Source organism: Fulmarus glacialis, unplaced genomic scaffold, assembly GCF_000690835.1.
Source record: "Fulmarus glacialis isolate BGI_N327 unplaced genomic scaffold, ASM69083v1 scaffold360, whole genome shotgun sequence".
Lineage (NCBI taxonomy): Eukaryota > Metazoa > Chordata > Aves > Procellariiformes > Procellariidae > Fulmarus > Fulmarus glacialis.
Genome location: NW_009188106.1, coordinates 63,984 through 75,753, shown reverse-complemented (window position 1 = coordinate 75,753; position 11,770 = coordinate 63,984). Strand labels below are relative to the sequence as shown.

The window sequence follows — 11,770 nt, the reverse complement described above, 5'->3', positions numbered from 1 at the left end:
GAAAAAGGACACTTCTCTAGGGGACAGATGGGAAGAGAAACATCATTTTCCTGCACCCCGTTCTTTCCCCAGCTCTCTGGGAGTTCGTCTCTTCCCACCAAATACAAGGAGAGCTCATGGAGGCTGGCTTTATTAGACTTTTGTTGTTCTGTGTGAGCCCACAAATCAGAGACACTGTTACTTTTCCTGATACCATTTCTAGTTCTATGAAACTGCCAAGCGTCTTTTCCATCTTTACTGCAACATTGCTAGCTCTCAATTCTTTTTGATGGCATCATCCAGGTTGAAACTGGGAGAACAGGGTACTCTCCTTGAGAAGGAAAGCCCACTGTGCTGGCTAGAACATGGGCACTGCTCTTTCTACCTGTGACTAGCCTCTTTAACCTGCCTTGTTTTGGTGCAGAGACTGCAGTTGTGCCAGCCATGGCTCTACCAGCTGCACATTTGAGCAAGTGAAGGTATGTATTTCCACCTTCCTCTTGGCACCCAACAAGCAACCAGTTACTGTCCATTTTATTCCAAGACCCTGTTTCAGTATTTGATCCAGTCTTTCATTTAAATTGGAATATAGTCCAATGATCAGTTTTCAGCAGATGGAAGTTAGTAATGGTAGACTAATATTAGAGCCAGTTGTTTCCATCTCCACGTTGCATACTTTCACACTTTTATTCCAAACCTGCCAATGCTGGCTGCTCCTATCGCAGCAAGAATTCCTGGAGTCGTGTGCCTGGGAAGGTGAGGTCATGCTCCTTATCTAAAAAAAGAGTAATCCCCTCTGAGTGAGAAGGAGGAGAATTGAATTTTCTTAAATTCTTTTAGTTTTTATCTGTTCTGATGTCTTTGGAATTGCTGACTCTTAATTTTTTAATTCCTGGAATATATAGTATTGGGTCTTAAAAATACTTTAAGTTCAGAGTGAGACTGGGTGGTAACTTTTACTTCACTCATATAGTTTTATCCATTCTATCTCACATTTTAGCATCATCATAATTGAGTGTGTAAGATTCATATTCTTTGCAGTATCTTAACAGATATTAATAACTTAAATACAGTAGAGTAGAGGATTTTTTAAGGGAAAATACAGATTTTTTTATAGTAACCATTGAACATTTCTCTGCCTTTGTTTTCCATTAACTAATGGGCAACTAAGCCCTTCCTAGTAATTTACACAAGTAGCAAATACAGTTTATAGAGCTATTATGAAAATATTGCAGTGTTTATTTTTTTAAAGTGGACAAACTGAGTATTACATCTCCAAAGCTGTGATCAAGCAAGAAGGTTACTGTCTGTTTTGTTTTTATTTACTATTTTCTGTACTTCTCTTCATGCTAATAACAACAGAGCAAAACAACTTTAATTTTGATAGTATGGAGTATGTTGATGGAAGTTGTCTCTAGTGAAGATTTTTTTCTTAGACAGTTTGCTCTTTTTCTGTGTCTGCTTAGTGTGTAGCAGGGTGGGAGTGTATGGGGCTATCGCATGCTGTGGTACGCGTGTGTGAGAGCTGAGCGGAAGGACAGGGGAAGCACCCATGGTTCCTGTGGCTGACCCCTCTCCTGCAGGCTCCACCTGCTTTGGGCTCACTTGAAGGGATTTGAATTTCTCAACCTTTTCATCGTCACAGCTTGGTTTGACTTAGAATTTATATTTCTTGTTAAATATTCATATTTAGTGGAGAGGCTTCAGCTTGTTATATTATGGTGATTTTTATAAACAAATTGTTGCAGATGAAAGCAAAGACCAGATACTCCCACAAGGCTGAAAAAAATGGAGGGTTTTCTCTTTCTTCCCCAGTAACGTTGGTCTGGGATCCTTTTATTCTTTATGTAAGCCTTGGGGCTTCTTCAGTTTCAGTTTGAGGATGTATCATGTGTTTTTCTTTTACCAGTGATACTTCTTCCCCCAAAGACTCTAAAGCACTCTTTAAAGCTAAGTGCACAAAATGATTTCTGAGCTGATTTCTCTGCACAGTTTTTGCCACAGAGAGTATTAGTATTATCTTACAGAGTCTTAGAGATAATATTAGCTTACTGTATGACTATGTGATATAGGACAAAACCATATGTTGCATCCAGCCTGCGAGAGCTGGGAGTACACTGTTGGCTTAATATAGATATGGATAAATGTGTGTGCGTATGGGTATGTGTACGTATGTACATCCATACACATGAATATAACCTGTGTATACCTGCGTATACGTATGTATATAAATACATGGAAGCAAAGCTTATGGGAAGTTTTGGTTTTTGCTGTGTATTGCCGTATTATTTAGCTCTTCCTGTTGGCGTTCTTTTAATTTGTTGTTTACTGAACAGCTTGTAAAGCACTTATATAAAGATAGACAAACATATTGCATGTATTGATACTTTCCATTCAGAAGGTGAAACAGGACACTTATGAAACCTTGAGGTGTTGCTTGAGGATTTCATATGTTACCAAGAGGGAGACAAATGAGTATTTCTAAGTGAGAGGTGAGGAATCCCAGTTAGCAACAGCAGTAAAAGATGCTATGGGTAGGCCAAAAATAACTTTGCTTGATATTCCCTCCCCCAGTTGAGACATAGCCCCAAATGTAGCAACAGCAATGTCACACCTCTGAAAGCTGCCCCTGCATGCCACACCTAAAAGTATTTTTCTTTATTTCAAAAGCTATAGTAAATGTACGCCACCTATATAGGTACAGCGTGATTTACACCAATGGAATTACTCCTTATTAACCATATGAAATTTAATCTTGGTCTTTAGACATGCTTATTAAAATATTTTTTCAACACTGGATAAAAGGGTTATAGTTGCAATCACTTTTCATTCAAATGAAGATATCTTACAAGTGTTTTCATTTGTAGTTCCTAGTGCTCCCAGGGATATTGTTTTTTCCAATGTGCAATCAACAAGCGTGACCTTGAATTGGAAATCACCGAAATCTATCTTTGGCTACTTTCAAAACTACAAGATTTCCACACAGCTACGGTCCATCCACTGCAGTGACTGGGAAACTAAGGAATGTATTGAATATGAGATGCGTCAATATTTATATGAAAATGTGGTGGAGGACCAGATAGAAGAGACAGTGTATGGACTGAAAAAATACAGATGGTACAGATTTGCAGTGGCTGCCAGTACGAATGTTGGTTATGGCAGTTCTTCACCTTGGATTTCTACGCAAACACTTCCTGGCTGTAAGTAAGGATGTTTGCCATGTGTCATAATGCTTTAACAATGTGATGTTCACCTAAGTAAGTGAAAAGACTTGGTAGAAGTTATTTCTTCATAGACCTACAATATTGGTGACGTTAGTAAGGATTTATTGCAACTCTTCTTGCATGAAATATCTTATATAAATCATGTGGTAGGTATGCATACTTGACACTACTTCAGATTTTAATGCCTTTTGGATGCTCTACTATATTTACTGCTTACCCAACAGCAATTTCATTCCTCAGCCCTGCTCCACATCTAGAATTGTTAAGTCTGAATCTTGGCTACTTTGGGTTGATACATCATTTTCAATCCATCTCCACATGTTGGGTATGTCAATGAAAAGTCCTTTTTTTAATTCTTTGACTAAAAGTCTGTTTTCTAATGTCATAACGCTTTCCTGAAATTCTGCTGTACGTTCCTGGCAATAGAATTTAAGCAATAGTTTCAGAGGAATTCAGATTTCTTTCCAATAACATACCCACCTAAAGAGATTATAAATCAGAGTAGCCATGTAACACCTACAGGACTGTCATGCCTCAGCTGAGGATTTCAGTTTCCAAGTAAGAGAAGAGTTAGTTGTCATAGATAAGTCATCGCTAGATATTTGAGAGAAGGGGACATGAAACATAAATTATTTAGGAAGTTGTCATGTTGACATATGACCTTCCCTCCCAGTCTGTAGCCAGCCTAGGTGAGAACACATCTGAGATCCGGCCTCTGGCCCCTGTAGAACAACTGAGAACCACCATGAGTGGGCTGACTAAATCACAGCTCCTTCACTCTTTTCCCCTTCCAAAGTAATCATAATAGAGGTACCAAGGACTGTGTACCAAGGACTATTCAATGGCCCACATACTTATTTTGTTCCATTCATGTTTTTACAATCATGTGATGTGAATCCGGGAGGCTTTTAAATAATGCTCCTCATAGTATCTGTGCACTCTCTACACAGTAATACAGCCATCTATCCTTAAATACATCACAATTTTTCTACTAAATAAGGAAATATTGTCATCTTCATTTGCAGATGAGAAATTGCAATAGAGAAATTCTAAGCCCCAAAGGGCAAAGAGATTTGGACACCATGATAGGGAACATCACCACAGCCCATTTTTCACGTAAAGCACAGAAGCAGTCCTTTGGACTGAGAAATACTGGCATCAGCTGCAGAGTCATTCTCATGTGCACTTACTTTCTTTGTCCAGTGGTTCTTATGGGGATGCTATGCCTGTAAATTAATGCAATATTTTAAATGAAAGGGAAAAAAACCCCAAAAATATAACCCCAGATGGAGCAGAAAATAGCTGACAGAATTTGTGCAACTCTTGAGCCAACAGCTCTGGGGAGATTTCTTACTACTAGATGGATAGATCTCAGCTGCTGACATATGCAAATACTTATCTTCAAAAAATTGTTGCTGAGTTTAGGAAAGTTAGGGATTTAAACTGGACAGAGAGGCAGATAATCAAAACACATATAATCACATAAGTTAAGTTCCTTTTTATGATTTCCTCTCTGGACAGTGATAATTTAGTTTAAGAGAGAACTAGTTTCCTATCAGTCCCGCTGAGGAGATGGTAGTTAAAAGTATAAAAATCTCATTAGACTGCACAAGCCCTTTCCATGCCAATACAGTGTCGTTCTCAGCAGTAGGTCCTCTGTGTGCTCTATTAGCTAGTTTAACAAACAGTGGTGGGGTAGAAGTTAAAGAAGTTCCACCAGTTCTTCCAGCCCAAGTGTCGGGGGCTGCTGGCCTGTGTCTGTGGTGAGGGAAGTGGGCAGCGACAAATTTCCTGTGAGCTAAATCAGTGATACGTCAAGAGATGAGCTGCCTATAAAACACACCACCGTGGAGTCAAGGAAGCATGGGCACTATTCCAGATATCATGGCTGGGTGCTTTTTTTTCCTGGGGTAATGGCAATCAGCTGAGGAGTTAAAAGAGAGGAACGCGACACGTCACAGCTGGGTAGCCAGCTGGCAGCTCCAGCGTGCTTCAGCAGCACTAAGAGCTGCCCTGAGCAGCAGCTGATCTTTGGCAAGGGCAGGTCTCTAGCTACCTGACCTTATACTTTCCAAAGACTAGTCTTTAGAAATATTGTTAAACAGACTAAAAAACCTTAGTTCCCCTCTTTCTTTTGCAAAGGGCACTGCCTGCAGCAGGGAAGAGAAATTCAGGATGCACAAAAAACTGAGCCGGCACTCTGGGCCGCCTTGCGGAGTGTATCCAGAGAACAGGTGTCGATCCCCCTCTCCTTTCCTTCGTGGACTGGGCCAAGCATCCTCTGGATTAGCCTGCTGGTACACAGCCAATATACGTGGTCTGTTAGGGCTTAAGGGTGCTTAGCTGCTATGTAAAATAGCCTGAGTACTTAGCCCATAAAATCAATGCGAGTTGCGTTTGCAGATTTGAGGGCAGAAGTTAGCCACTGTTTCTGATTTTCAAGAAATGCCTCTGTAAGGCATTGCTTCTGCCAAAAGGCAAGTTACCTTGGTTGTGAAATAACAGTCAAATTATTTTGCTTCAGAAATAATTGGATACTCAGAAATTTTTGTTTCTCTCAAGCCTAAAGAAAATACTATAGTTATTATATTCAGAAAGTTACTGCATTTAAGCTGAAAACTGTTAGACTAAGTTCCCAGAATATAAAGAGATGATACTTCAACAATACCAAAAATTACATAACAAAACCCCTAAGTATTCTTTATAATTGCTGAGGATTTGACTGTTGTGTTAAAACAGAAATACCTCATAATTCTGAATATCCAGTGACTAAGGTGAGGATCTTAGCTATTTATTTCAGTTATTCATTATGAAGGTAAATTTAAAGCTACAGGAATTTTTTTAAGATTCTTTGACTCATTTACAAGTTTCAAGCAAAAAATAATGGCAGTGTTCTGTACTGAAAGTGGTTATAGCATTACTCCGTGGAAAATGTTATAGGGCGTTCAGTACAGTCCAGTTCTCACATCACACAGATAAACTATTCAGCCTTCTGTCTTGCAGATTATCCTCACAGGAATTGTCCTACTGTCTCATAAAGTAGTTTGATGGCACTGTTATTACTTAGCTGATGGATTACCCAAGAGCCAAATCTACTCTGCAAGATGAAATATTTTCAACATAACCTAGATTTATATAGTTACCAGTAGAGAAGATCACAGTGTTGTGTCACAGCAAGGGAAAGGGCAAGAAATGTTTTCCATAGCTAGGGAAACTTTGTTCCCTCACACCTGCACTTAGCCTGAGTTTCACTTTTACATCTGTAAGGAGAGTAAGATTGGCCAAACTTGTGCTTTCTAAGAGAAAAATCACTTTGGAGGGTCAGTGTTAGGTGGAAAATGAATGGCAGTGAGATCACTGACCTCATTTTGGATCTTGTACAGTTACACAATGCAATGCTTTTTGGTAAACTGCCAAGTCTCCTAATGCCAGGATATACTGAGATACAAAGGAAAATCCCAGATGTTCGAATGTCCCATGAAAGCAAGGACATAGATGCATGGGGCAGAGGGTTATGCTCCTCTTTTCAGCACCTTCTTTCCCAATCCCTGCTGATACCCAGTTGCTTGGTATACTTAAAGAAATGTTTCTATATGGTGAAAAGCAATAATATTGCATCTGTTATTGTATGCCCTTTCTTCTGGCAGGTTTTGCCTGAGAGAGCTTATTTTTCTTTGTTCTTTTCATTCTCTCAGAACTAAATATTGGAAAGTAAATATGGCCTAATATAAGATATAAACGTTTAAATATCGATAAAAGTAACTTAGGTGATTATAGAATTAAATAACTGAACGTCACACTTAATTTTTGTTGGGAAGAAGAAAAAAGGGCTGGTCTTAACCAAACTGGCAAGCCTGAATTTCTGTTAGAAGACTGGAGTATTCAGTCTTATTTTTGAGGATTATGCTAAATGATGGGCTATCCAGACTTATCTTCAAGCTAACACACTTAACTGCTGCCTTAGCATCAGGACACAGATGGATGGGAAAGATGACCCTGACCTCCATAAGACCCACATTCCTGTGCAAGGATAGAAGCATGATAATCAGGAAATGATGGTTATTAGTTACAGAAAATGCATTATTGTGAAAACCAGGAGAAAAGTGCTTATGAGAGGAAGTGATTGGATTATGGGGGAATGAGAGAATAAGACTAGGTCATTTCTACTGAGTAAATTGCTGTGATTTATAAGAGAAAGGGTATAGTGATATCATGGCCTCGTATTGACTAGATTCATTTCACAAACAAACCTAAATCAGAACGTGGCAGTTACCCACTGAAGCAAACACAGTTTTTAAAAAGATGGTTTTTGTAAGACATGAGACATGTTAGACACATTTCATTTTCTAGTTTTCTTTCTAATTATACAGGTTATTTCAGAAAATATTCCTAAATTTCAGTATCATTCAGTTAATGTCTGATACTGTACTTTTCATGATGAAAATAAAACAGGTATTAACACTTAGATTTATTTTAGATAAGTATCTTAAATACAGCATACTCAATTAGAATTTTCTTGAAAAGATCTAAAAATGTATCAAATATGAACTGCATATGTAAATTATCCATATAAATAACTTCAGGTTGGATAATTTGTAGATTAGATTATTATGCTTTAAAATTATTTCACACATCATTGTCTAATGTGTAAACCTAAACTGGCTTCTGAAAAAAAACATTGAGAGACTAATCGCTCCATTAATGCTATAAAAAAGTAATGGAAAATTGTCTTTGGAAACTTGGTTGGTTTGGAAACTAAGGCTTGAGAAGCTATATAGATTTTATACTGTTTTTCAGAAATTTCAGGGGGCAATAAAGGTAATACCACTGCCATAGTTACTGAAAGCATTGTTCACACTAAAAAACACTGTTTGAGCAACAAGTCTGACACACATACCGGCAAAATAAGCTTCATTTGCACTAATTCTAGTTTTTAGGGAACATGTTTGCCCTTGCATTTTGTTATATCTGTTCCAGCACCCCACTCAACAGCCAGCCTTCTCTGAGCAGTCTCCTCTTTCACTACCCCTCATGTGCTTTCATAGTTCATTCAGTTACACTCTTCACTCAGTTGATCCATGCTATTCAGTATTTTTGGGGACTGCTTCCAATGGTTGAATTTGATCCTGCCTACAAAGTCTAGTATATTCCTGCTAATTCCAGCACAGCAATTTACCTCCTATATCCAACAGCCTAAACTCTTCATAGCACCTCATCAGTTCCCAAATCTTCCTGTTTTATTCTGCAACCATGATGCAAAATTTTCACCTTCACAGTGCAAAATTTTATGATTTCTCCTCATTAATCTTTCACACAATTTCAATAGCTACATACCTCCTTCCATGCTATTTTTCCTTTTCCTAACCTGTTTTCTACCTAACAAAGTAGCCTTGTATACACTTCAGTTTTCCTCATTAAGCCCTTTTACCTAATAATTAATGGTGAAAAAATACATATTCATGCATTAATCATGTTTGAGAAGAGAGGCTATGTCTTCTGATTAGGATAGATGTGATCACTTTTATCATTTTTTGTAACAGACTGTTCACTGATATGTGTTAATCATAGTTGTATTTTTTTGTGGTAGGTAAAAAAAAGGCACCATGAAGCCAAGTTCTGGAACTGTGTACAAATCTGTTGTTGCGTCTATAACAGGCTGTTCACTGATACGTATCACAGTTGTCTTTTTTTGTAGTAGACCCAAAAAAAAGGGCGCCATGGAGCCAAGTTCTGGCATTATCTACAAATCTATTCCAATTTTTATTTTCCTGAAATTAACCATGGTCGTTATGAAAAAGTAATACCGCTTACTGCGAACTGCTGTGTTGTTGTTACGATTTCATTAATTCGTTGTTCATGAATAAGAAATAACTAGGTTAATTCACATATCCCCTTGACAAAAGGAAATTTTAGGAAAATCCCATTTCTTAATGTGAACATTCTTGCCCACTTACAATTCCTATCACTTTTTTGTGTGTGTTTTTCAGAGTTTCTCAATATGTTAAGAATAAGTTGAAATGAAACCTAGAAAATATTTTTTTCCTCTATAAAATTATTTGTACTAGTATTTTCCAACATTGCTGGAAATTTTTTCTAGCATGCAGTAGATCTTGTGTTTTCACAATTTCTTTGAATGATTTGTTTGACATAAATAAGTATATTATGCTTGTCTATTTGTCTAAATAGTTGTATATATTTTGCTTGTGTCATGTAAAATTCATATAAATAACTTGTAATTAAAAAACCCTGTAATTTCAATTTAAGATGAAGTTGTAGGCAGTTCATACTCTAGAAAAGTTGTAATAATTTCAATGAAAGATGTGTTTCTAAATCACGCTGTATGCTTTCTATATGAGAAGGAAAAAATGTTATAATTATTTAAGCAGTGTATAATGGTAAATGTGTGAAAAATTTTTATTTTCAAATTGAAAAAAATCTCTACTGGCCACTAAAATTACTGGGTTATTTGTTGTGAACTTCTTTGGCCATGATTCACATACATATTTTTTCCTACAGCTCCAGACGGTCCTCCAGAAAATGTGACAGTTTTAGCTACATCTTCTCACAGTATTAATATCAGCTGGAGTAAACCTGTCATCATTACTGGACCAACATGCTACCTCATAAACATTACCTCAGTAAGGCAACTCTGTTTTATTGTTGGTAGTAATACAGAAGTTTGGTGATATAAATACCACAGCAGATGTTCTTACAGAAATTACCAGACAGACATAAACTGGATTGAAAAACAGTATGACTGTGCCTATTTCCACGTAAACTCCACATAAGAATTAATTGTACATTTATAAATTTCTTAATGGGAGATAAATTAATTACTTGTTATTAAAAAATGTGTGCTAATAAGAGGTTTTGGAGAAAAAAAAAGTGTAGCTATAAATGTATACAGGAAAACAGTAGCTGAGCTTTAAGGAGGTGTACCACCTTCTAAAAATAATGATGCTGTTTACCAGTAAAAATAATAATGACTTTTTTTTTTCTTCAAAGGAAGGAAAAGTTCATTGTCATGATTTTACAAACCAGAGTGGAGAGCCTAGCAAAAGGAAGTGACTTATACAAAATTACACAGCGCATCAGAGGTCAAACTTTAAAGTCAAACTAAATTTCCCACTTTCCACTTGGTGCTCTGTCCATCAGATTAGCTGTATTTTGGTAGCACAGCAATAACACTTCTTTCTCCTTGATCTTTATAAGCAAAAAAAGGCTGACATAAGAGAAAAGCTCTAGTGGCCTTTCTCTTTTCATCCTCTACTACCCTTATAATACTCCTTAAAACAACCGTTAATAAACCTCATTTCCTGCCCTGTGGCAAGATATGAAACTTTCTAAGTTCAAGCACATGAGAAGTTTTAAGGAGGATATAGGTTCCCTGTTCTTCCAGAAATTATACAGACAGGGCTATCAGTGAAAATGGGAAGCAGTTTACCAGACTTTACCCAGGAAAACTTGCTGTTTGCAGCTTCAGTCTGTTAGATAGTAGGAAAAAAAAATTAAAAACTACTTCAAACTATTTAAAGACTTTAAATAAAAAGTTATTTCAATTTTCTGAGAAGAGAGTAAGACTATTATGTGTATATTTTCAATGTTTCTGAATCGGTCATAAGAATTACAGATATGCTAAAATACTAGTGCTGAGATTTTTGTGCAATCAAAATTTCTAAGAAGATCAGTAAAAAAATACCAAATATTTTTAAGCTCCTCAGTAAAGTTACAAGGGAGACTAATGTGTAGTCCTGCTATTTTCTCTTCCTCTAACTTCATTGTACAATATGTAGAGTGCAATCTGTTCAGTTCTGAACACACTTACCACAGCAGTACTATGACAGGATGAAGGATGTACAATAACAGGGAGAATACCAACAGGGAAGAAATGGTTCCTTGGCCTGTTGGGTAGGTTGCTAGAAACTACATAACAATTTTTATTGCTCCTTTACTGAAGTTAGAGAAGACTTTTTCCTTGTGAAAAGTTCCTGTCACTTTTGACTAAACAGCATTATAGTGCATCAACAGAAAAAAATTCTTCTCACTCTTTTAATAAAACTTCCAAATTTTCAAAGCTTGATTTTTTTTTTTGAAGGAATATTTAATCAATTTGTATTTAAACAATTTCTCCTTTGTCTGATAGTTCCTAAATTATAAACAGGGTGTCATTTGATACTACACTATGAAAATTTTATAAATACCTTATCAATATAAGTTACAGTAAAATTCCTAAAGTAAGATGAACTACGGAATGTTTCATGTGAGCCTGCCAGCATTCGGAAGGAACTTAAAAACCTGTTTTAAATGTTCAGTTTGGAGGTCTTTGGTTTTGTTTTTACAAAGTGGGTTTTTTTGCAAATATATTTCAGATATCTAGCTTTATGTTTAGGGATTCCTTGTAATCAGATGTTGTCTGTCTAATGATCAATAACTACAGGGATCAGTTCTGCAGATAGTCATCTTAGTAGACAAATCTATTCCTTCTTAAGGGCCAATAAAGCTGTCACAATCTTTTTCAGTGAAAATTTGAGTATATATTTTATTGTCCCAGTGGGAAAATTTTTGTG

General features: G+C 36.7%; 1 protein-coding gene across 1 annotated transcript in view; it reads left to right on the top strand.

Annotated features, from left to right (window-relative positions):
• PTPRQ (protein tyrosine phosphatase, receptor type, Q) overlaps positions 1-11,770 on the top strand; it is a gene marked incomplete at its 5' end in the record, with an annotated part of 71,782 nt that overhangs the window by 20,282 nt on the left and 39,730 nt on the right. The window contains 2 exons of the mRNA XM_009577120.1: positions 2,847-3,179; positions 9,720-9,841. Coding sequence (XP_009575415.1) covers positions 2,847-3,179; positions 9,720-9,841 — 455 coding nt within the window. The remainder of the gene's footprint in view (positions 1-2,846; positions 3,180-9,719; positions 9,842-11,770) is intronic.